The 27,552-nt window shown below is 36.4% G+C and overlaps 1 protein-coding gene across 1 annotated transcript in view; it reads left to right on the top strand.

The window, feature by feature from the left end:
* Positions 1-23,879, top strand: part of PDLIM4 (PDZ and LIM domain 4) — a 72,457-nt gene extending 48,578 nt beyond the window's left edge. Inside the window, exons 4-7 of the mRNA XM_032212113.1 lie at positions 17,087-17,265; positions 19,511-19,668; positions 21,947-22,067; positions 23,460-23,879. Of these exons, the coding sequence (XP_032068004.1) occupies positions 17,087-17,265; positions 19,511-19,668; positions 21,947-22,067; positions 23,460-23,664 (663 nt within the window). The 3' untranslated portion in view covers positions 23,665-23,879. The remainder of the gene's footprint in view (positions 1-17,086; positions 17,266-19,510; positions 19,669-21,946; positions 22,068-23,459) is intronic.
* Positions 23,880-27,552: the final 3,673 nt, after the last annotated feature.

The raw sequence follows: 27,552 nt of genomic DNA, 5'->3' as shown, positions 1-27,552 counted from the left end.
GGTTGAAATGAGGGTCCTTGGTACTCTATGTGTTTGCTTGTTTTCTTGCAGACATTTCATTACCCTAACTAGGTAACATCATCAGTGCTAGTGAGGAGTGCTGTTTGCTGTCAGTTTATATTCTGGTGTCTTGCATGTTAAACTGTTACTTCTGTGTGGGAGGGGGTGATCTTAGAGATTCTTTAGCCCAACCAAGCTCAGAGAGCACCAAGGACCCTTCATATCCTGAGCATCTCAGCATATGCACGCAATAGCATGTAGTGTTGTAGGTGCTTGTGCTGGAGTTGAATTCAACCTCAGTTCAGCCCACTGCATCTGCATTCTGAATCAAGTGAATGATAACAATTTACATCTTAACACCTTTGTCACAAATTAACATAGATGGATGTGAAATGTGCTCAACTGTTCCCATGTCTGATGCATATTGACATTAATTATCAAAATAAATAGTTTGTTTTTCCACTAGAAATTGTGACTTAAGTGTGAAAAGAGCTGATGATAATATAAGTAAATAGACCAACTCTTAATTGTATAGCTTTGAAAAAAAATATAAATTATAATTTATAATTTATATAGTTTATCATATAATTTATGTCAGTAGGGAAATTTATCACACGGGCAGTCATTTCAAACAACAGTTTCATGCTAAAACTTTCATTTAAACTATGAACTGCTAAATCTTGCAAACATGTGCTTTTGCAGAAGCACCTTTTATGATAAGTTATCTGATGAAAAACACATACGCTTGCATGGTATATTTCACAGGTCACTGAAAAAAAATGTATGCCATAAATTTCACAGCAGTCTAAACAAGGAAATCCCACTATCCACATTCAAGTACATCATCCAGAATTTAACTCACATTGTTTATATACATTTCTTGCAAAATGGAGACTGATTTGTATGATCTTCCATTCAAGGCGCTATATCTGCAGTTTGAAGATGATTCTACTAAAACATTTCAAGGGAGTACACGGAACATTTTAGCAATCTAGTTCCTTAGTTGTTTTGAAAATAATTCTACAATTGGACGAATATCAAGAACGAGACAACATTTCAAAACACAGGGCTCTCCCGATGCATTGAACTGCTTCTATGGCATCCTGCCAGTTTGGCCTCTGGCTAGAATCTTCAACCATAAGCCAGCATACCTACATGAGAATTTACAGGTCCTCACATTTTATAGTTTGGTTAAAATTACACTGTGAAAGTTTTATAAATTACACTATGGAAAATGTTATCATGAAGCAATTGGTTTCTATAAAATCTATCATTTGTAAAGTGGAATGAAAACCGGTAATAATCTACAACAGTGTCCTACAGATCAGATCTTCAAGCTTAGCCATCTCCCATCTACCTTGGATAGAGGTATGTGCCCCTGGCTAGAGAAGGGGAACTGCTTTGGGGGAATAAGCAGCAGTTATATTGACCTCGACTTACAACCACAATTGAGATCAACATTTCCATTGCTAAGCAAGACAGTTGTTAAGTGAGGTATGCCTCATTTCACAACCTTTCTTACCACATTTGTTAAGTGAATCACAGCAGTTGTTAAGCTAGTAACATAGTTGTTAAGAGAATCTTGTTTCCCCCTTGATGTTGCTTGTCAGAAGGTTGCAAAATGTGATTGCATGACTCGGGACACTGCAACCATCATAAGTACATGACCGTTGCCAAGCACCAAAATTTTGATCATATGACCACGGGAATGCAGCAATGGTTGTAAGTGTGAAAAGCAATCATAAGTGGCTTTTTTCAGTACCATTGTAACTTTAAATTATTGAATGGTTGTAAATCAAGGACTGTTTGTACTCTTACAATACTCTCAGTAGGCCTGAAGAAGGAAACAAACAGCTCTGAACAGAAAGTGGCCAGGAATATAATACAAAGTTTGGCAACTTCCCGTCTATATACTGTGGTGGATACAAATGTTACCCAGTCCCATGTTTGTAGTCCCCAACCACTCAATGTTGTACTACTGAAATTGGGATTACATCGTCAATTTTCTGTGATGTGTTTCTTTTTCCCATGGGAAGAAGTTTTGGCAGTTGGATAGAGGAGGAATAAATCACATGTGTTCAATTTCTGCAAAGCTTGGCTTATATATTGAAGGAATTACCCCAAATAAAAACAGAAAGCCAAGAATTGCATCTATTGTCTTGATGATATCACCAACCACATCCCTGCACTCTCTGGTAGCCATTTTATTTCTGTCTTTGTTTATTGTAAAGGGTACTCCCTAAAATAAGAAATTGCCAGGGTTAAACTATGATTTCATAACCCAAATTACAGTTGAACATTAATTACTGTTCATTAATTTGGATAACCTGACTAAAAATTTGAACCCAAAATGTTAGGTAAAACATTTCCTAACTATTTCTTCCAGCCAATATTACAAGAGGGAAAAAAGTGAGGAAAAGTGAAGTGTGCTAATCTAGGAAAGGGATGCTAGGCTCATTCAGTAATCAATAAATGGGTATCATAAATTCAAGTTTATGGAAACACATTCCCATTCAGTTGGTTAAGTCTGAAAATATTACACAATTATCTTTTCTTTAGTCACAACTTTACAGAATAAATATAAGAACAAATGTAATTTAAGTTAAATATTAGCAAGAGCACTTAGACTTATATATGGTCTCACAGTGCTTTTACAGCCCTTCCTAAGCAGTTTACAGAGTTAGCCTATTGCCCCCAACAATCTGGCTCCTCATTTTACTCACCTCGGAAGGATGAAAGGCTGAGCCTGGTGAGATTTGAACTGCCGAACGGCAGCTAGCAGTCAGCTGAAGTAGCCTGCAGTGCTGTACTCTAACCACTGTGTCACTTCAGCTCTTTTATATATATGAAACATTCTTCCATACTTAAAAACCATTTAGGATTCTGCAACACCATATTTACTAAATATTTCTATACAGATAAAGCTTCCTGAAATGGTTAATGGATGATGCAGCCACTCAAAATGTTTAAAAGCCTAATTATCCCTAGTATACTTTTGAGCAAACATCTTAAAAACACTGGCTATTTCTTTCCGACTTGATTTATTTTAAGTATTTGGATTTTCTTAAGGTATTTTACAAGGCCCATGAACTAAGCTCGTCATTGGGTAGACTGTGAAAGAATATATATATATATACAGAGTTAATTCAGAATGAATTGTCAGGGCTACATTTTAGGCAAACCAGCATATATACCAAAGAAAAGGTCACAGTTAAATAAAGCAGAAAACAAAAGGAAGGTAAAAGTAGGACCTTAAGTAAAAGAAGAAACAAAAAAAATCACACAGGAACTAATAACCCAACAAGAGAGGAAACTAGCTTTTAACCTGGAAATAATAGTAAGGAATATATTCCCTTTTCAGTTTAAAGCTAGTTTCTTTGCAACACGAGATATTCATGTATAAATCAGAACAAAGTTCTGAAGATCAATATAAAATCTACTAATCCAATAATGGAATACCTTAGATGTCAGGAGCATAGCTATAGCTTTAATACATTTTGGGTATACATTTATTCAGTACATTTTATATAAAATACATACACATACAAGTGCTATATTACCTAGTTTTTTTTTCATTTAACTGAAATGATTTGTGGGATTCTTTAGAAACAAAATATTGATATAATGAACTACGAGAGTCCGGTTGATTGTCCCACATGTATATTCCAAAATGTAGAAAAGGAAACAGGAGACCTAAAAAGCAACAGACAATAACATAGCATTAATTTCAAAATATTATTTTATTCACTGAAATTATATCTTCACTGATATAGATAAACCTCTGGGCAAGATAATAAAGTGCCATTTTTTAAAAAAATGTATCCTATGTATAAATCCCCATGAGTGGAGAAAACAAACAGATATATTGTTGATACCTTCAAAATCTACTAGAAGATATGATTATAAAAAGAAAATAAGAAAGTATTTCTGATTGCCAAGAAAATATTTATATGCAAATTTTTGACTTAAGTTCTTTAAAACCCACAGATTTCCTTTTAAGAAGATGTTTTTGAATTTAATATTCTGTATGTCAGAATTTTTTAAGCTTTAGTATTATGTGTTTTATATTTATGTTGATTCTTTATAATAAAACTATAAGACACGATAAACATTTTATTTGCATAACTTTAAAGGGGGTTGTTTATTTCTTTTTACATTCCTTTTAGATTTCATATTTTCTCCCTTGCACAGATGTTAACATGAAAATTGGTTTACTTGGTGCAAATGCTTTTCTTAAAGATTAGCTTTCATGTTGATTAAAAATTCTAGGAATCGTTTAAAATATGTTTGCATCATTCAGCTAGTTTAATCTAAGTCAATCGTACAGTTCTAAATGCTTCATTAAAGGCCCTCCTTTTAATGTATGTTTCTGAATGGGGTAGGAGCCAGGTTATATATTTTTTTCTTGTAACATTCTTAAATCTCTATTTTGCTATCAAGTATTTTTTTTTCCTTGTTGGATTTGATTGAAAGTGTAGATTGGGGTTAGAACATTATGTGTACTACAAATCCGTGCATAGAGTAACACATGGTATATATAGTATCCCTCTGCATGGCAGATTAATGGAGAATAGCAGCGTGAATTGTAGACTTGAATTTGAATCATTTGCTGTCTCTTATCGACAGGAAATCTTTAAAAAAACTAAGGCTTATGAAACAATTTGAATACATTTTATCAGCATTTTCTTTTGCTTAAAAATTTCAGTTTTAAGGAAATGAAATAGGTTGTTATTATAAAGTGTTTTCATGTGAAGAATATTCTTGAGGTGAAATGACTTAGTTACTTCATGATCCACTGATCCTATATTCAAAGTTACTTTGAATACACTTTAGGCTCCATATTCCAAAATGCCTCAATTATCCTAAAATGAAAAAGAAATTATCAGGAAAGATCAATGTCTGAACTTGACAGGGGTTCTGAAATAATTTGGGGGCTGCTGCTCTTTGAGAGATGCATGTGGTAATATGCAGTATTGCTAATCTATGACTGAAAAGGTTCTTTTTGCTGTACATAAAGGACTATTGTTGGTTTCCCATTTTTATTTTCCCTGGTAGACTTTGTTTATATTGTATGATTCCCAAGGCAGATTTTCAGAGTTAAATAGGAACTCTGGAGGAATATTACCTTATTTTCCCGCTTACCTTCAATCAGTCCTCCTGTTCACGAAATTCCAAATTAAAACTTGTCTAGTGAATAAACACAATGAAGAATAAAACCTATTGAAACATTTCTCAGGTATGTAGATAAACGATAGAGCACAGATACAAAACATTTATTCTTATAAATTATTAAGTCTCCCAAAGAGATTGTTTTATCTCCTCAAAATAAAACATTCATATATAGGTCATATAAAAGCCCTTCTTTTAGGGAGATGGGCAGTTTAGAAATTTGAAATATAAATGAATTGATTGATTGATTGATTGGTGTGAACTAATCTATGGATTAGTAAATATCAATGTAACAGTATTAAAACTAGCATATATAGCTGAGAAATTGATGCTGAAATTAGTAGAAATTTAACAGATTATCTGCCTGGGGAAACTGGATGGAAACAAAATGTTAGAATAACTTGAAGTTTTGGATTGTAAATCATTTCTTTTCTTGGCACAGATGCTTTGCTGTCTGTTTATATATTTTATGTATTTGCACATACATATGCACCTAATTACCTTCCAGATGTTTTCTTCTTGTCCTTTTACAAATTATTTCTGCAAAAATAAATATTTAATTTACTCACCCCAAACCTATGGAACTTAACATAAAAGCTTCACTAGCTTTAGTGGAGCCTATTCACAAGCAAAAGTACGGTACCCAGATTTGCAGGCAAAAGCTCATAATATGCTTTTCTCATTTATTCCTATTGTTAAATATTTTTAAAACATCCCATTTATTCATGTTTTATCATTCTTTTTGTCCGCTGACATTTTTTTGTAATATGACAGATTATGTTACTAATTCTAGAAGAAAAGGATTTACATATAGCAATAAACGTTTTTCAGCTCAAGCAGGAATGGGGGAAAGCAACTGTGTGATCTCATCCCCCACTTTTGGAAACTTACCAAGCAAGATGCTGCTGAACACATAAAGCTTACAGAATTGATATCTTAATGAAAGGGTGTCTTAGAGGGAAATCCAATATCTTTGAATTCATCATGCAAGTGAAACATCTCTACAGGGATAATAACACTTAACTCGGCTTTTGATATAATGATTTACCTATTGGCAGTAATACAACTACTGTACTACTACTACTGCTGCTGCTGCTGCTGCTACTACTACTACTACTACAATATGTACACTAGGGATTTGGATCTGATTCCTAAAAGGTGTTTTGGGGTATGTGAGATCCATTTCCTGAGATCGGACTGTTTTAGAATACAATAACAGAGTTGGAAGAGACTTTGGAGGTCACCAACTGGTGGTCCATGGACCAACTGGTGGTCTGGGAGAAAATTTTGATGGTCCGCAGAAAAATTATTTGCATTCTTATATTGCACTATTTATCTTTTTAAAAAATTCATATTAGTGGTTCATGGGATTTAAAATTATGAATTTAGTGGTCCCTGAGGTCCGAAAGGTATATGACCCCTGTCTAGTCCAACCCCCTGCTTAGGCAGGAAACTTTACACCACTTCAGACAAATGGTTATCCAATCTCTTCATAAAAACTCCCAGTGTTGGAGCATTCACAACTTCTGGAGGCAAGTTGTTCCACTGATTAAATGTTCTAACTATCAGGAACTTTCTCCTCAGTTCTAAGTTGCTTATCTCCTTGATTAGTTTCCACCCATTGCTTCTTGTCCATTCTCAGGTGCTTTGGAGAATAGCATGACTCCCTCTTCTTTGTGGCAACCCCTGAGACATTGGAACTCTGCTATCATGTCACCCCTGATCCTTCTTTTCATCAAACTAGACATACCCAGTTCCTGCAACCATTCTTCATGTTTTAGCCTCCAGTCGCCTAATCATCTTTGTTGCTCTTCTCTGCACTTTTTCTAGAGTTTTTCAAGGGGCATGGATTCTTTAAGGCGTTGTAGACCAATGTTACATTTGAATGCCCACTTGCTCAGAACATCTTTTGGAAATTGAATCTAAAGTGCTTCACAACTTGGTTACACAAACTCTTTTCAGAGACAATTCTGAATATTAGGTATTACATCTCATGCCAATTAATCTGCGGTAGTGTGCTTTGTTCATCCTTCATTCTTTTAAAAATTCTTCCTGGGAAATCAGTAGGTCAGATAAGATTAGATGAAAAGCTTCATTTGGAAATCCCTCAAAAAATGAAGCCAGTTCCATTGCCACAATGTTCCATTTCCATGTCAGATGTGCTCTTTTCTCTATTGGAACATCTTTTCTGCAGGACCACTAATGATGAAGTCAGAGTTGCTCTGGCAGCCATAATTTATCACAACCATCTAAGAAGAAAACTATTAGCAAACAGTTACCCATTCCAGGAGGACATAAAAATCATGCGGCAATTTTAAAACTGTGTTTCCATTTTAGAGTAATTCTTCTGGCACAGTTAACTTTGGGAAGCCAGCACATCTGTTCACATACATTTTAGTACCATGGAGCAATTTTATGGTCCCATAAACATTTTCAGTCTCTTTGTGCTCCCTTTGTACTGTAGTTCTAGAGACAATGGCACATGTAATTCTTCTAAAGATGATAAAACAGTGAGGTATGCAGACTAGCCTCCAGTAATGAAACATGAGTGCTAGTGATATTTTATTTAATTCATAGAAAAATCACATAATACAGGTAGTCCTTGACTTACAACCACAATTGAGCGCAAAATTTATGTTGTTGAGACATTCATTAAGCGAGTTTTGCCCCATTTTTCTTGCCATGGTTGTTAAGTGAATCATTGCAGTTGTTAAGTTAGTAACCAGGTTGCTAAGTGAATCTTGACATACCTTGTCAGAAAATTGCAAAAGATGATCACATGGTCCCGGAACACTGCAACTGTCATAAGTAAGAACCAGTTGCCAAGCATCTGAATTTTGATTACACGACCATGTGGATCCTGCAACGGTCATAAGTGTGAAAAATGGTTATAAGTCACTTTTTCCGTGCCTTTGCAACTTTCAATGGTCACTAAATGAACTGTTGAAAGTTGAGGACTACCTGTGGTTACTGCAACAATAGTGCTATCTGGGAAATTCTGGGAATTGAAGTCTGCATAACATTGTAGAAGGGCAGCTCAAAAATACTGCATTTAAAAACCAATGAATGATTTTGCAGTTTACAGCACCACGGTTAGTTCTTTTAATACAAGATTTTTTGGGGGGTTTTGGACATATTTAGAATGTTGGGGAAATATGAGTAGTATCAAAAATTAGCCACTGTGGTAAGTGAAGCAATCATAGAAAGAACCTAAAAGGCAAAGTCAAATTCCTAAAGGCAAGGCACAGTTGAGTCCGAGCTTCGGAATAACAAAATCAAACCAGTTTCTTGGGCCAACAGAAAGCAAGGAGACACAGAGGCAAAAGGTACCTTATTTAAGATTCCTTAGAACTTAGTGTTGTGTTTTTCCTTTCTTTTTCCCTCTCCCTCACTCAGGATCACCCATAGGATGTTATTTTTCTTATCCCAGACTTGGTCTTCCTTTTTCAGCATCATTCTCAAGAACTGCTGTACCCCCGCCCATTGCTCTTTCCTAGCAGTAATCCAACTGCTTCCTCCTGCACCAAGCAGAATTACTCATCTTTCCCCTGCTTCCTCTTCTCATATCTTTAGGTCATAAAGCTTCCTCTTCTCATAGCATTAGACTATTCCCAGAAATCCTTTAATATATTCATGTTTCCCCCACTGACCTTCTACATCTGCCACTCACTCCTAAGGACTAAATATTGGATCGGTTAATTTTATGCTTTTCGTTTTGGGCTTCAACTGTCTAAAGCTGCTTCAAAGCAAAGATGCTGGCCACTGCATGCTTACCCTGACTTCTTTTTTAGGAATGTCTCTTGATTCCATGAGGCACAGAGAAACTGTACAGAATAAAGACAGCCAGCACTGGAAGACTCAGAAATAGATCTGGTCACACACACTCTCTCCTGCAAAGCTCATGTGCATTTCACAGACACAGAGACAATTCCACAGGGGCAGTAATATTTACAGGTATCCTGATACCTGACCATGAACAATAGGAAGAACTGAATTTTGTTATCATTTATATAATTTATAATTGTTTTTATGGCAGGAGATATTCCTCTTAACATTGTCTTTAGAAGACCTTAGCTTAATCATAATTGATAATGAGAGGACCTCATAATCATATTTTTATAACTTCCACTCACCGCAAGAATGGATAAATGAATGATTTCATTCATTCAAAATATTTATAAGATCCTATTCTCAAGATACACAAAAACTTTCTATGACAAATGATAAAGTATTGATCCATCGTCATATCGGTCTGTTGCCATGTGTGGCAAACAAGAACTTCCACATTTTCCAACACATCTGAACAGCATCTTCTCAGGGAAAGTTTACCATTAGTGAAAAGCTACTAAGAAAAGTATTGCTGCAAATGAAGTAACTATCTTAAGGAAAGGCTATGGTACAGATGTAAGCTTTAAAAGCCTTATAGAGGCTAAGAGTAAATCAGGTTGATGGAAATTTAATAACTGTGAGGTCACTAAATGTATTTATTAAGTGATGGAGTTTCTTTGTTTTTAAAAGCACTGGACAGAGAGAAGAGAAATTATCTTTTGAGTGTATCAGTCTAAATGAAGGTAATAGTGAATTAGATGAGCAGTCCCTTTGAAGTAGAACTGAGCCAAGATGGTTTGAGTGAAAGTTTTCTTAAAGATAATTATTCAGACAATAAATGGCTTAGGACAGAGTTAATGTTAACCTTTTCCATTTGGTCCTGGTTTTGTATGTTCCTTCCCATGCACTTCCAATTTGTTCTGTTTGGAGTTGCTCCAAAATATTTTTTTCCCATCTGCAGAACAGAATAACTTTTCTAGGAAAAAAAAAATCCTTGTGTGTCCCAGTTCACAATGCTTGGGCAGGATTTTTTTAACTGGGGAGGAGCGGTCATAATATAAATTTTATAAAAGCAAGCTGCACTCCAGGCACAAGATAACCAGATTTTTTTTGCTGACAGTGAGGCAGAAAGAGTCCAGGTTTTCCAAGGAGACCATAATAGCTTAAAGTTGAAAACTAGCTATATATTATAGAAGACGTTCACACATGTTATTCCCTTAGTCTCAGGGAGTGCCTTAAATTCAAAGCGCTCCCAGTCTGTCTGCCTCCAGAAGATGGGAGTCAATCAGCTCTGATTACCTATGATTGAAAAGCAGCCTCCTTTTCCTCTTCCTCTTCCTCACCATGATGCCTTCTCATGCAGTTGAGCTCTGTGTCTTTGTTCTCTGACCTCCCATATGAAGGAAATTCCAACCTACCAGGTAGGAAGGCTAGGTCTGAATCTCTAAGCATGGAATCAGGAACAGTGGGACATAATCCTGGTTCATCACTGGTTCTTAAATGGCTCTTCCTCATGGAAAGATGAATCACAGGAACACCATGTTCTCTGACATGCCATCTGCATATTGTGACTTCTTTGGAAAAGAACTATTCTCAACCCAACATTTCTTGATTTGTAGAAAGTTGGGGAAGTAATGCCATGTTGGGTGTAAGGGTTTGTTTAAATTTCAAGAATTATTTTGATTGATACAAACCAGAAAACTCTGACTTTTCTGACATGCAATAATGGTGGAAAATGTAACTTTCAACAATGACAAAAATAGAATTTCTGAAACAGTCAGGGAAAAATGACAAAGGAGTGTTTTTCAACATTTTTGGCCTTTTAGATTTTCTTCTGTTCCAATCAGAATTTGGAATTAGACCCATTTTTTGTGAATCCTGTCAACATGGATTTCCTTCTCTTAGAAAATCAATTAAAATCTTTTTGCTTTTAAAACAGTAGTTAGCCACTATCGTTTTGTTTAAAGTAATAGCTGCAGTAGTATCATGAACTATTTTAAAATGTATGCTTAAAAATATTGTTTAACTTACACATTAGCTAAATTTACATGAAACCCACCACTTGCTTTAGCAGGGCACACTGAAAGGGCCATATTTGTGTCAGTAGGAGAAAAAGCTGAAATAAACGATGCTGAATTGGGTTGTGCACTTTAGAAACATTAAATCACTTTTGAGAAACTTAAGAATCTGGCAAAACTATTATAGTTATAAAAGACCCTGTGTGCTAGTTGACATGACTCAGAAGGAAGCATGGTAACAAATCAAAAAGGTTTTCTTCGGAGAGAATAAATCTATATACTGAATTTATAATATTCAGTAAAACCAAAATGAGCTGTATGAAATATTCTCTCATATTTTCTTATACATAGTGCCTTTTGCTTGTTTTTGAACATTTTAAGTATTTATTTTCTCTTGTGCTAATTTAGGATAGGAACACTTTGAATTTAGCCATTTGATGCAATGTATTTCCAGCTTACCATTCCTGTTCCTCTTCAGAGTAACAGGGCAATAAAGTCAGGAAAACTAAGAAGTGTGTTTAACATTTGAAAATGTGCTATTTCTAATTAAAGTAGCAAAAACTAAAAATCTGGATAAATGTAGCTCTAAGACCAAAATACAAATAATCAAACTGTATCTCCCTCTCTATGATTTCTGACAGCAATTGTTTAAAAGAAGTAATTAGCTTGCTTATTTACTTTCATATTTTTCACCTCATTTTAGCTCAGGTATAGAGAAAATGAGAAGTGCCCACTACAGTCTCACCCTGACTTCTGTACAATGAAAGGGGGAAAAAATCATATGGAGAGAGAGGAGGCTGGACATGTGTCCTTATCCTGATTCTTCTCCCCCTGCAACCTTAACATATTGATGGGGGATGTCAAACATATGTGATGATAAGTTTTGCTAGTGATATAGTCCTCTACTTAGAACCGTTAGTTTAGTGATCATTCAAAGTTATAATGACACTGAAAAAAGTTTTTTATCCACCTATCAAGTCCTTGCCAAGGACTTGGGATAAGTAGATGCAGTGGTGGGATTCAGCCAGTTCGCATCACTTTGGGAGAACCGATTGTTAAGTTTCTGAGCAGCCTGGTGAACTGGTTGTTGGAAGAAATCATTAAAGCAGAGAACCAGTTGTTAAATTATTTGAGTCCCACCACTGGACAGATGCTTTTATTTGATGCTACATCACAGGGTATATAGTATTCCAAAGTTGCCTCTTGCAATTGACTGGTAGTAATTTTGTCGATGCCAATGATTGCACCCAAGAAGCCTACAGTTGCAAGAAAAAGTATGTGAACCTCTTGGGATTACGTGGAGTTTTGCATGAATTGGTCATAAAATGTGCTCTGAAAATTCAGCTAAGTCACAACAATAGAAAAACACAGTCTGCTGAAAATAGTACTACACAAAAATTAGATGTTGCCATGGTTTAATTTCACATAACATGTAAACATTCACAGTGCAAGGAAGAAAAAGTATGTGAGCCCCTAGCCTAATGACGTCTCCAAGAGCTAATTGGAGCCAGGAGTGAGCCAACCGTGACTCCAATCAGTGTGATGATATTGGATGTGTTGCTGACGGCTGTTCTGCCCTTTAAAAACACCCACCTGTTTGGGTTTACTGGATTCAAGAAGCACTGTCTGATGTGAACCATGCCTCACAGAAAAGAGCTCTCAGAAGACCTACGATCAAGAATTGTTAACTTGCATGAAGCTGGAAAGGGTTACAAAAGTATCTCCAAAAGCCTTGATGTTCATGTGTCCACGGTAAGACAGACTATCTACAAATGGAGAAAGTTTATCACTGTTGCTAGGTATGGTCGTCCTGTAAAAATGACTGCAAAAGCACAGCACAGAATGCTTCATGAGGTAAAGAAGAATCCTAGAGTGTCAGCTAAAGACCTACAGAAATCTCTGGCACATGCTAACATTTTTGTTGACACATCTACAATAAGGAAAACATTAAACAAGAATAGAGTACATGGGAGGACACCACGGAGGAAGCCATTGCTGTCCCAATATTGCAGCACATTTGAAGTTTGCAAAAGAGCACCTGGATGTTCCATAGCACTACTGGCAAAATTTACTGTGGACAGATGAAAACAAAATTGAGTTGTTTGGGAAAAACACACAACACTATGTGTGGAGAAAAAAAGGCACAGCACACCAACATCAAAACTTCATCCCCACTGTAAAACATGACGGAGGGAGCATCATGGTTTGGGGCTGCTTTGCTGCCTCAGGGCCTCGACGGATTGTTGTCATTGATGGGAAAATGAATTCCGGAGTTTATCAAGACATTTTGCAGGAAAACGTACAACCATCTGTCCGCCAACTGAAGCTCCACAGAGGATGGGTGATGCAACAAGTCAATGACCCAAAGCATACAAGTAAGTCAACACAACAATGGCTTCAACAGCACAGAATATGCCCTCTGGAGTGGCCCAGTCAGAGTCCTGACCTCAACCTGATTGAAATGCTGTGGCATGACCTTAAGAGAGAGATTCACACCAGACATCCCAAGAATATTGCTACACTGAAACAGTTTTGTGAAGAGGAGTGGTCCAAAATTACTCCAGATCGTTGTGCAGGTCTGATCTTCAACTACAGGAAATGTTTGGTTGAGGTTATTGCTGCCAAAGGAGGGTGAACCAGTTATTAAGTCCAACGGTTCACATACTTTTTCCTCCCTGCACTGTGAATGTTTACATGTTATGTGCAATTAAACCATGGCAACATCTAATGTAGTATTATTTTCAGCAGGCTGTGCTTTTCTATTGTTGTGACTTAGATGAAGTTCAGAGCACATTTTATGACCAATTCATGCAAAACTCCACGTAATCCCAAGGGGTTCACATACTTTTTCTTGCAACTGTATTATAATTGGTAGTATCTTTTTTTTATTTTGTCATAGTTATTTTATTTCTATTTGTGGATCTTTATATTTTGTGGTTTTTCTCTGGTTCTTTCTCTTCTCTTCTGCTGTCTCCAGGCACTGACATATCTACTATGCAGACTTTTTTTTTTTGTTCTCACGAATTGTTAAATGTGGAGTGTTGTACGTCAGGTGATTGTCTGTTTGAATTGTAGAATCCAGGTGCACTTTAGCTTCTTCACTTTCTATGAGTTTCTCTATTCTGTGATCTCACCAATTGTTGCTTGAAGGCAAATGTTATTTGTTGCAGATATTTCAATGCACCCTTGTTGCAACTTTGATATGCTGTTGTTTGTAGTCCATCTGTGCAATCTTCTGGCAAGCCACTAACTAGGTGGTCCACTATTTCTTCAGCTTCTTTGCAGAGTGGAATTTGGTATTTGTTGCTGTCTACCCGATTCTGACTTTGTAAGCCTTTGTTCTTCTTATTATTATTATTCCAGCCATCTGAAGAAAATTGTAGTGCCTCTTTCCTCCTCCATAAGAAGCAGAACATGCTTCCAGAAACAGAGCTGATTTGGTATTTGATTGTCCCATCTCTGCTTTCTCTTTAACGGGAAAGAACAAACTATTGTCCAATCTATTTCAATAAAACTGCCTGAGTGACAGGTCCACAGAAGCCTTTTCTAGGTACAAGGCGTTACCAGAAAAATCTGGCTGTGTTCCTGATTATGTAGACTATTTGTTCCCTCCTAGTTCCTTTTCCTGTACAAGAGTTAGGCAGTGTAGAGGAATAGTCGGGCATCAGCTGAGGGATTGGAAAGGCACGCTGGCTTGATGCCATTTACTGTCATAATCAGCATCCATTCCCAGAAGTCAGGAAGAAATGAATGGGAAGTAAGGAATCCATAGTTAATAAGGGCTTGCAAGTCTAAACATTCTAGGACAAACACATGTTCTAGAGAAATCCTTTTTATGGAAAAGAAAAGCCAGCTAATTTTAAGAGTAGCGTTCACTTATAGGTAAATATTTGCAGAAAATTTTAGAAAAATCTTTGCACTGCTTAAACATACAGTATCATAAAATTGCAGTCTCTGAGCATGGAGATTGTAATTATTGTGTGACTGGGCTTTTGCCTCCACATGAGTGTAACTACTTTCTGCTGCTCTTCAAAAATTGCTTAAATTTGGTCATTAGCACTTTCAAAGGTCATTCTGATTTTTAAATCAGTACCACCATTTTTCTCAAGAAGGTTTTTAAAAAGCAGCTATTGTTTTAATAAAATATCAGAAATATCAAAAAAAGTATTATCCTTATGCAATATCCAGGGCACTTTTTCTGAATAATTTTCAAAATGCTCATGACCAAATTATTACTGCTGGAAGAATAATTCAGTGCAGGTTTAGACTTCATTTTTTTTTTGTAGGGAAGGCTTATAGAAGTCTATGTGAATTGCAGGTAATTTAAAACAAAAATTAGTTACATTTTAAGAATAAAAGTGAGGGCTATTGTTAGGATTCAGAGAGAGATATCAATGATTCTTTTTTACCCTTTTTCACTTTATATTAAAGAGGCATGGAAAACTCAGTTGAGGAATGTGTGCGAAGTTATAACATGGACTTAGCAAATAAATATTAACAGATTTATGAAGTGAGAGATGATAGATAGATAGATGATAGATAGATAGATAGATAGATAGATAGATAGATAGATAGATAGATAGATAGATTTTTAACCCCAACTTTATTATTTTTACAAATAACTCAAGAGGGCCAACATATTTAATACTCTTTCCTCCTCCATTTTTCCCACAACAACAATCCTACGGGATAAGTTGGGGTATGGAAGAGTGAGTGGCCCAAGGTTACTTAGCTCTGATGCTTAAGACAGGACTGGAATTCATAGATTCCTGGTTTGTATGAATTGCATTTTATTTACAGTATCATCTACTTGCTGTTGTTGTTTGTGCTTTATTAAGTTGCCTGGGACCTTTAGTTAAAGAATAATACATTCAGTTTATTTCCAACAGCTGACTTATATAAACTGCTTACAGTTCTTAGTCTACTTCCAGTAGAAAGCATCCTGTCCAGTTCACTGCTGTTTTTCTTGCTCATTTCTCTATTTCTCCAAGTAGGATTAATTTCACTGCAATTATTTCCACTGGGAATTTCCTCCTAGATTCAATTTCTAGCACTTTCCAGGGTAATGGGCAAGGTGGATAATGGCTTCTGCTTCTTTGCATTATTCCTTTTGCGTTCATGGCTAGCATGGTTATGAGAACAGGTAGCAAAAGAGAAGGGGACAAAGAGGATGGTAACTTTAGGAAACTCTGGGTAGGCAACATCTTTTAATGCCAGCCACTGTTGATTGCATATTTAAACAAATGACTAGACATTCTGTTTTGTAAAACCAAACTCGTACGTGTTTGTTCTAAAAATAAAACTCCAAATGACTGTAGCACTGTGCATTCTTTCCTTGGCCCCATTTTTTGTTGTATTCTTTTATCTTGATAGTTACTCTTTTATTTCACTTTACAGCAGTTTTTTTTTTAAAGTCCCAATCTCACAGATTTTGGATTAGGTACAAGAACATTTTAAAAAAAACAAAAGAACTGTTAAAATAATAAAATATTTGATGCATTTTACTATATAATAACAAATAGATACAGGCAATCATTCTAAGATCCAAACAGCAGTTTAAAGACGTAGTTTTAAAAGTCTTCCTGACTGAGAAGGAGTGTGAATTAATTGTATTTCAATAATGTTAGATTATAATGTAGAAGGCCTGTTTCCTAGTCAAGTTCCCCTCGACTTCACATTAATAGATTACAGAGCTTAAAAAACAATAACACTGTTGTTTTTACAGACATTAAACTGGCATGTTTACATCTGCTCATCCGTACATTTATCTCTTATTTGTCTTGGATCAAAACATTTCCTCAAAGCTAGATCTAACTTGAATATGCATTTCAATTAACTTAGATACAACACAAGTTAAAACACAGGCATTGTACCACCAGGTGTCTTACACATGTGAATTTTTCTTCAAACAGATCCTCTTTGCTGATTCTTTATTCCCCAATTTACATGCTCTGTTACTATTAAATATATATTGTTTGCAGTTGGTGGACCACTTAATGGGTCTCCATTTACTGAAAGTGGTAGTTTATTATGGACAAGGGCAACTTATCATGATTTCTTCTTTTGTTTAGGATAACGGACCTGTTCCAAACAGGAGACCCATGGCCTTTTCACCTGGAGGAAGTCCAACAGACAGCAAGCAGACCTTAAATTTGCAGTACAATCATCCTTCACGTCTGTATGCAAATAACAGTCCAGATTCTAGTTTACCCTCACAGATGAGCAGTCTCAATATCACACCTCCCCAAAGGTATGGAGTAAAAAGTGCATATCAATTGAATTTCTTTTAGAAATGCCTGAATTGAATTAATGAAATAGGGCTACTGCATCCATGCTGCAAAAATGCAGGCAATTGCTAGAGGACAGTAGAGAGAAACAGAAAGCTCTCAATTTTCACATCCATTTAATGGTCATTTAATGGATATTTTAGTCCAGACATGGTTACACCCAGCATGAAAAGGTAAGCGTGGTGGTGGTGGTGTGTGCACCATTTTTTTCCAAAAGATTCATTCTTTCACACACACTAAAATGACTATATGCTTCTGTTCAAAGAGCATCCCCCACTCCACCTAAAATGGATTTAAACACTTGAGAAAAATAATTTTAGCACTATTTTCCCACCATTTTATGAATCAGCTGACTCTTCAATTATTTACTAAAAGTCAAACTACCTGGGCACCAGAAATCCCCCCCTTCTATTCAATTGTGCCAATTCTCACAAACTACCTGGACAAGCCTCTGAAGTTTGCTTGGGAAGTTTTTTTTTTTTTCAGAAGTGGTATGCCATTACCTTCCTTCTAGGGCTAAGAAAAAAAATGGCTGGCTCAAGATCACTCAGCTAGCTTTGTGCTTAAGAACTCGGTCTCTAGGGTTCTAGCCTGGTGCCTTAACTACCACACCACACTATCTCTTTAAATTATATGTGCAGTGCTACAAATAATAGTTTTAAATAGGCACAAGGAAATTGTTAAAAATAGGGTGATAATACATTTTTGTAATACATGAATATTTAGGCCTGAGATTTAAACTGGTCTGGGCTGCTAGGTTAAATTCAGAAAAACTGGGTTTATACTGCAGTAGCATCCTTGGGCCATTAGCCAGAATTAACCACACAACACATCAAATGACCTGTGTGGTATATTGTATGTCTAAGAAAAATGCAAAAGAATAGAAGTTGGCCATATATTAAGTTAAGATGCTGCATTTTCCAAGTACAAACATACTTTGGTGTTAAATATACATTCTTCTGAAAGCATAATTTCTATCATCTGAAGACATTACTGTGGACTGCATTTAAATAATGTCTTAGTGGATTTTATAAACACGGATCATTTGAAAAATAACAAATCACGGCTGTATCCTTTATTATCATGAATAGAATAACACTAAAATGGAAGGCAGTTTGTTTAAAGAAATATTTTAGCTGTTTAAAATCTATCAAATTTGAATCCATAATTTCTACTGATTCCAGATGCAAATAAACAAGGAATAGGAAATCCATTTGGGATGATAAAGGTGAAATCAATAGGAAAAACAGATGAAAAAAGTTCAGAGGAATTTCAGCCATTTGGGCTAAAATGGTGGCAAAATGATCCAGCAGTTTCAAGAGTAACCAACCTTGCGGGTCATTTCCAAACTCAGTCCACGTTTTTCAGGGACTTTATGTAGTCCAGCACACTGTTGCATCTCTCCAGGGGTTGTGATAACATGTAAGGTGTCAGAATGCAGCATTTAAATAAGGTTGAACAGAAATGAGCTTTTTCTATTTCATCCCCCCCCCTTCCAGAATTTATGTGTGGCAAAATAGATCTCCCCAAGGAACCCAGTGTGATGGTATGAGTGACCATTAATTTTGACTTCTTAGCCATATATGTTTTCCATTTACATCAAACATTACATCAAACATTTTTTTCAAACGTATTATAGATGAAATGCAACCCAATTCACAAGGAATAAAATTTATTCTTTTCTTTAAGTAGTATCCCCAAGACAACATTTGGCAATAACAAAAAAACAAGCAACCTCCAGTGCCAAATATTATTCAGTGGTGGGAGGACTTCCAATTCCTTCAGTAATTTAATTTAATTTAATGCATTTTTTTTAAAAAAAATATGATCCATGTGTAACACAGTAATTCAATGAATTGCAGCAGCTGTCTTGCACTTACTGGTTAGTCTTAAATATATGGTTCAGTAGCCAGTAGAATGAACCCAAGGGCTCCTTCATTGGCAATTCTTTGCATATAATAAATTGCACATGTACATGACCAACCATCACTCCAGAAACAAGAAAGCAGAAACAAATGGTTGAATCCTCATTAGTAAACATGGGATTTGTTTGCCAAAAGTTTCACTTATTAAGCTCATGAGTTGATGAAACAGTTCTAGAAAACATTGTGAAACTCCTTATAAAAGACTCCTTTTCTTTAATGGACTTTAGGTTGGTACCCCTTCAGTTGGCATCAATTGGTTGACCTTCATTTTCTATTCAAATAGTGCTGATCCTCTAAGGTCTCTCGCAAGGAACAAAAATGGAATTGACACAGACTCGGATGTGTACAAAATGCTACAAGATCATGAAAGGCCCGTTTCAGAACCTAAGCAGTCAGGATCTTTCCGGTATCTGCAAGGCATGTTGGAAGCTGGAGAGAATGGTAAGGAGCACAAACGTTCCTTTTTTAATGCATACTTTAAAGTACATTCCGGTCTTAGAAACCATAGGCGCAATAATTCTTGATCATGATGGTTGGTCACACAGTCAGCCAGATTTTTGGGCTGGATTTAGCATTTTCAATCCACCTATTGAGTCCTTCCCAAGGACATGGAATAGGCAGATGTTTGATGATGCTAAAGGTATCATCGCAGGATATTTTATCTATTTATTTGTATTTTGCCTTTATTATTCTTACAAAGAACTCCAGATGGCAAACATATATCCAATATACCTACCTCCTCTTAATAATATAATCAATCCAAGTTTATTGGATTTAATATAAGCTGTTCCAAGTTAAGCTGCCTTTTGCAATTGACTGACTGTGATTTTTATCAATGCCAACAGTTCTGGTGCTCCGGTAGTTTTGGATTGTGTCCCAAGGTGCATATTATGATTGGTATTAGCTTTGCTTTCTTTTGCCACAGTTGTTCCACTTCTAATTGCAGATATTGTATTTTAGTATTGATGTGAGTGGAGAAGAAAAAGAAAAAAAATTAGGAAACACCCCTCTCCCCCAAGTATGCGATTAAAAAGAATAGGGAAAGGGGACATTGACATAAGTGTTAGCAAGCAAAGTCTCAAAGCATACATAGGCTGTTTAAAAAACAGAGCAGTCAGAATGTGGACATTGGTATCTGCATATCTATATATTCAAAAGTATTACATGTATATAATCTTTCATATAAAGATTTCTCGGAACACGGTGGCTCAGTCGCTAAGACACTGAGCTTGTCGATCAGAAAGATCGGCAGTTCGATGGTTCGAATCCCTAGCACCGCATAATGGAGTGAGCTCCCGTTACTTGTCCCAGTTTCTGCCAACCTAGCAGTTCGATAGCACATTAAAAATGCAAGTAGAAAAATAGGGACCACCATTGGTGGGAAGGTAACAGTGTTCCATGCACCTTCGGCGTTTAGTCATGCCAGCCACATGACCATGGAGATGTCTTTGGACAGTGCTAGCTCTTCAGCTTAGAAACAGAGATGAGCACTGCCCCCTAAAGTCAGGAATGACTAGCACATATGTGCGAGGGGAATCTTTATATAAAGATTTCTTGAGTTCCCTCTTTTTCTGGTTAGTTCAAACTACATAGGTTTTTTTCATAATATAACCCTTAAAAAGAGCCAGTTTCTAACATGCTATCTTGCTTTTATTTATTATAAGCTTTTAAAGGTCTCTCTGAGTCCTGACATACAGTAAAATAAATAAATCTGGCATGCTATAAAAGTGCACTTTAGCAGTGCTATTGCCTTGTGTGATTTCCTTTACATATCACAAGATCACATTTCCCCCCCCTCCAAATCCATAAAGTCAAAACATTTTCTAAATTAGGCAACATCATCTGTCTTCTGTGTTTCCTCTATACGGCTTTTTTGTACCAGCTTTCCTTTGTTACTTTTTAAATATCTCTCACACCATTTCCCCCATTTTTTTAATGTTTGGTTTTTATCTAGCAAAACAGAACTTCAGTATGCGATTCCCATGTTATCTTGCTTTCTTATTCTTATAGTCATGCTACCATTTTTCAATAAATACCTTAAGGTTAATGCTGGTCCCCTGTTCCATAATCTTTACATCATCTGACATATAGCCCCATATTAGGTCAGGGGGGGGGAATCCCATTGATTTCTAAAGGATGTTCTGCTGTCCGTGAATGCAGCCTTAGGATGTTCCTATCATTCTGGTGATAAAGAAAGGAATGTTGTGTATTTTAAAACCACCCCCTTATTTTTGAATTCAGGAAGAAATTATAGGTAGTCCTTGAGTTACGACCACAACTGAACCCAAAATTTAACAAAAACATTTTTGAAGGGAGTTTGCCCCATTTTACGACTTTTCTTGCCACAGCTGTTAAATGAATCATTGCATTTGTTAAGCTAGTAATGGTTGTTAAGTGAATGTGTATTCCCCATTGACTTTGCTTGTCAGAAGGCCGGAAAAGATGATCATATGACCCCAGGACACTGCAACCATCATAAATATGAACCAGATGCTAAGCAGATGAATTTTGATCATGTGACTAAGGGGATCCTGCAGCAGTCATGTGAAAAATAGTCATAAGTCACTTTTTTCAGTTCCATTGTAACTTTGAATGGTCACTAAGGGAGCTGTTGAAACTCGAGGACTTACCTGTATTTAAACAAAGACATTTGCGTATCTGGGACATTCCACATGCCTTAAATAAATAATACTGAAATTTTATCTTACCTTGTTAACAGGTGAAAAGTACGACAAAGTGACCAGTCCGAGACACATTAAATCTCCAGTCCCCAAATTGGGTGGAGCCATGTCTGGCTTGCAGGTGCTCCCTGAGTGTACCAGATGTGGTAATGGCATTGTGTAAGTACACTAATCTCCCCAGGAGCCTTAATAGTTTATATCCTGTTTGGGAAAGCTAGCAAATAAAAGTGCCATCTGTTTCATTTTAAACTCTTGTTGTAATGTATGGGCCATAAAACCACGTTATGGTTGGGATTATAAGAGCAGGATGGCATCTGGACTTCTTCTTTCACAGGAAGGTTAATTAAATATGTATTACAGCTTTAACATTGACGGATGTTGGTCTCTTGATCCAAAGTACCCGGGTTGTTCCAAAATTTGTATGGAACTCTATGCAAAAAAGGATTCCTTGATTTCATTGGAATCTGATCGGCTCAGAAATATGGAATTAAGGAGCAGCTGCACATCCTCAGCTTTTGCAAACGGTGGAAGCAAAGCTCTTAGTCTTTGCGGGATCCAGTCTGGGCTGGTCACCGGTACCAGAGGTTTTGTCTTCCAAGCTTTTGAACTTGTGCTGGAGCCCATCCTCAGAGAATTCTCTGTGCTTTGGTCTGTTCTGTGTGTGATATTTATATGGTGCCTGTTGTGTGTAGTTTTTTAGATGTAGATTGGGGTGTTGGTGGCTGGCTATTACTTCTTCTCAACTGTTAGACTTTGTCTTGTGGAGACAGAGATGTGCTTAGGTAAAATAGAACTGTTTAGGCTTGTCCCAAGGATGCTTTTTCGGGAGGTTTTCTTGTTTTTTCTTCTGAAGATGTTTTGCTTCTCATCCAAGAAGCTTCTTCAGCCCTGGCAGGATAGTGAGGAATGGAAGGATTTATATTCCTTGCAGACAGATGGTAATTTGCATTCTTTTAGAGCAGGGGTGTCAAACTTAAGTTGTCACGACTGTGTCATGTGACATAATGGGACTTTCTCCCCCTTCACTAAACTTGGCATGGGCATAGCCAGCATCCGGCCTGCGGGCCACAAGTTTGACACCCCTGTTTTAGAGGGTTGTTGAAGCACTTGGAGATTTATCTGTGTCCTCAGGGTCACCTGAGTAGTGCAAATGATTCCTATAGTCTGCAATTACCCCTTCCCTCTGGAAATCCATTCCTATTCTCTCACCATTCAAAGGGTGTTCATCCCAAATTGTATAGCTAAAAGTCTGTAGATATTCTCAGTCATCCCGGTCATGGTTGTCCCAAAGGTGCTTTTTCAGGAAGCAATGGACTGTCTTGTTTTTTTTTCTTTTGAAGATGTTCTCTTTTGAAGATCAGAAGCAAAAGAAAAAACAAGAAAAGTCCAGCTGCCTCCTGAAAAAGCACCTTTGGGACAACTATGACTTGGATGGTTGAGAATCTCCACAGATATTTAGACTTATGTAATAACTCATTTGACCTGCAAGAAACAGAAATGGTTTTAAGTATGTAACTTTTTTACCTTCTCTTCTCTCTTTCACTCTAACAGTGGCACAATAGTGAAAGCCCGTGACAAGCTCTACCATCCAGAATGTTTCATGTGTGATGACTGTGGCCTCAATCTGAAACAAAGGGGCTATTTCTTTATTGAGGAACAACTATACTGTGAGACGCATGCCAAGGAAAGAGTTAAACCACCAGAAGGATACGACGTGGTTGCTGTTTATCCCAATGCCAAAGTTGAACTTGTCTAATTAGATACTGCTATTTCCCAGCCAGGTTGAAAGAGCTAGAAGAGAGTCAAAAGGGTTTATTCTCAGTAAAATATCTTTCAGAGATTAAATGAATTACCCTTGGGACCTTAGGTGGCACAGTATTGGTTGCAGAAAACCTTTGGAAACAAATTGCTTTCCCCCATTTCTTGTAAAACTTCGCTTTTTGGTTGCTGTGCTGGAATTTTTTTTTTTTTAAACCCTGCTATAATAGTTGCTGTAGACCATCCAAAATCTATGTAAAAATAGATGCTTTTTAAAAAGAACTTTTCCACATACAACCAGTATTTTTTTTTGTCCCATTTAAAAATAAGGCACTTTAAGAACTGACAGTTTAAAGCATTGCATTAAATTTTACTTTTTGTCAGTAATATAGATATACGATAAATACAGCTTTGTGGCTTTCAGGGTATAGAACACTGAGACCATGTTTAATTATTATTATTATTAATATAGTTAGAGAGATTCTCTTATAAAACCCTTTTTCAAGTGGTGTTGATATAGTTGCTGCCTATTTGTTATTTTAGTTATGTTCAGTATTTAGGAAACAAATGCCTTTTTTATTTGCAAAAAAAAAAAAGCAAAGTCTTTTTTTGAGGTGAGCTTTACTCCTAGTGGCTGCATACTTGGGCTACCATATCTAAGCTGCAAAAATGTGGACACCCATTAGAAGGCAGCAGCTAGCTAGAGGTGTTCTGTTTTGTTTTGTGCCCTCTTTGGTTGACTGTTTTGCAGCCCATGTGTGGTAGCTGTATTCATGGACATGGACACCTAATTTTCTTGGTAATAATGCCAAAGCCATTTCACACTTTTCCTGGAACAATCAAAGTGATAAAGAGCCCCATTTGTCATCCTTGCGACAGATGGCAGCATTAGCAGCTGGAACATTCTGCTTGCCTAATCCTGCCCTTTTAATTCTCCTAAAGAAACATTATTGGAAACCCATAATTGATCCTCTGTTGGTTAAGAGCAGTGAGCAGGTTAAAGATGATATGTGTGTTCTCAGACCTTTTAGATCAGGTGTCAAACTCAAGGTCTGGGGACAGGATCCGGCCCATGGGTTGTTAGATCTGACCCGGATGGCCACCCTGGAAACAGGCCATTTTCGCTGGCAGAGCTCTCGGGCCACCACAGGCACCTGACATGAGTGACGTATAGCTGGCCACCCCCACCCTGTCTCCCGAGTTCAAACACAACGCTGATGCGGCCCTCAATGAAATCAAATTTGACACCCCTGCTCTAGATCCTCTGATACTGTCTGTTGTAAAGATGAAGAACTCTCAAATGTAAAATTCTCTGTAAGCAAAAATGTATGGAATGCATGTTCGGCAAAGAATCAGATATAACAGAATCTTTACATATGATACCAATGTTCTTTCTTTTCTGTGAGATACCATAATTGCTCTTGCTGTTATTCCTTTGTATCAAATCACATGGATAACTATTTTTACTACTTCCTCCTTTGTGTTTAAACAATAATATTTTATATTCAAGCCTCAAATACAGAACTGTTCTCAGTTTCAGTTAATTTGAATTTTAGTATTCATCTCTGGGGCAAATATCAATTCAGTCAATATAAAAGAAATCCTGAAAAATCACAAAGATATTTTTGACTTTAAGTTTTCAGAACTGAATATCCCTGGAGATACTGAAGTCTTTTTGTGTTTGAATGAATTGAATGAAATGCAGAAAAATCCATAAAATTATAAAAAAAATTAAGCCTCATTTCAGACAAATAGATATAGAAGATAGTCAGACAGACATTTATTTCTTGATAACATAGGATGAAACTTGCCCAATGTGAAAACCACTTTATGTTTTAACAAATAAAATGTAGCAACAAGAATGAAGAAAAGTATGTATTTTTAGTTAAACCATAGTCCTCTATACCATTAACCATTACCATTAAAAAGAGCCGAGGTGGCGCAGTGGTTAAATGCAGCACTGATGGCTACTTCAGCTGACTGCAGTTCTGCAGTTCGGCTGTTCAAATCTCACCGGCTCAGGGTTGACTCAGCCTTTCATCCTTCCGAGGTGGGTAAAATGAGGACCCGGATTGTTGGGAGCAATATGCTGACTCTGTAAACTGCTTAGAGAGGGCTGAAAGCCCTATGAAGTGGTATATAAGTCTAACTGCTATTGCTATTGCTATTAACATTTTGTCTGCATCATTAGGGTTCTCATTTAAAGAAGCTTGATTGACTGAGTTTATCTTTTTTTCTACCTGCAGTTGTTATAAATGTATATATTAATAATCATTTAGCCAGCAATCAGTCAGACCCTGTCAGCCATATAAGCTATTAATAGAAGACACAAAAGCTTTTCCTCCATCTTTATTTTTCTTTCTTCACCTGCATACTTTTGTTGTAAAAAATTAGTGAACTTCTCCTGCATGGAAAACTGCTGATCCTCTTCCCTTGAAGTGCCTACAAAATTCCATCTGGTAGCTTTCTGCCTGCCACTGCTTGCAAGGAAAATACTGATGATGTCCTTTCAGAAGGACCACTTCTGCTACATCCTATTTTTAGCCATCAGTAATAGGGAAGGTATCTCAGCATTGCATTGCTGTTTTAGTTTTTCTTGTGTGTGTTTGTGTTTTTTTTTTTTGTTTTTTTTTGTGCTGACCAATTAAACAGGAATATTTTTTTTGGTGTACAAATATGAAATTAGTTAAATAGTTATTAAAGCATTGCAACACTATTATTTTCACATTAGGTCTATTATGCAAAGCTTCCTGTGAGGTGGGGAAACAGCCCTATTTGAACTCTTCAGTAGCTTCCAACTCTAAATGAAGGGCTGTAATTTTATTACCATTTATCACTAGTTTTAATGGTTTTTTGACTAATACTTGTGTTTTTCTCTTCATGGAATCATTTGAGTATATCAGGGAACTCTTATGTATTATTATAGTTATCAATCAAGCAATATTGTTGTTGTTTCATTTCTTGGTTGCAAGAGATAAGTATTTATTTTGCAACAGTTGTGTACATTTGTTCCAATTTGACTTATTTGTGTTAATCCTTAGGGCCTCTAGGTATGATTATATTGTTTTGTGGGTTATACATGCTCTGTGGAGATATGATTATACTGTTTCATGGGTTTGAAGTGCTCTGTGGAACACATATACTGTGAGACTACAATTTTACAAACTGCTGGGTGTCTTTAAATTCAAAATTGGTACCTAATTTCTGGTTCTTGAAATCCAGTTGATAATTCACAACATCTGGTTTATTGAAGGGTCTCCCCAGTTTATCTCACATCTCTTTTGTCCTTTCATTATCAAGTGAGTTTGATAAACAAGCAATCTTTCTTGACTTGTAATTAGGATTTTGCCTGTAGGGTACATTCTAATGAAGTGGCAGACTGCCTGTCCATGGTCCTTTGCACAAGTGCCTTGAAACAGCCCCCCCCCCCCATGATTTCCATACTAGAAATAAAGGTGTTTTTACAAGCGCTTTTGGGTGAACAATTTACCTTAATGCCTTGCAACTCTTTCTTGAGATTAAATTCAGCCATTATTTTTAATCAGATACAAGATTTGATTAAATGTAGGTTTGTTTTTCATTAAAACTTTCTACTTGGAAAAATTACTTCATGAATTCACAATATGGATACTTTAATACAATTTGAGGTACAAGTACTGTATATGTTTCATTATAATAGCTTAGAATATTCAGGCCTTGATTCTAGTTTTCTTAAAACATTTATCAGTTTAAAAACTGCTGAAGTCAATCATACCTATCACTTTTCTTATGCTTATTTTTTTCATTTTGCTAATCATTGCTGTAATAAAGCTGAAATCTAAAAGATGGATATCTCTACATATACACATGCTATAATAATCATATAGTTGCTTGACAATAAAGAGAA

Source organism: Thamnophis elegans, chromosome 2 (assembly GCF_009769535.1).
Source record: "Thamnophis elegans isolate rThaEle1 chromosome 2, rThaEle1.pri, whole genome shotgun sequence".
NCBI classification, from domain to species: Eukaryota; Metazoa; Chordata; class Lepidosauria; order Squamata; family Colubridae; genus Thamnophis; species Thamnophis elegans.
Note: the sequence above shows the minus strand (reverse complement) of the source record. Positions and strands in the feature narration are given on the sequence as shown.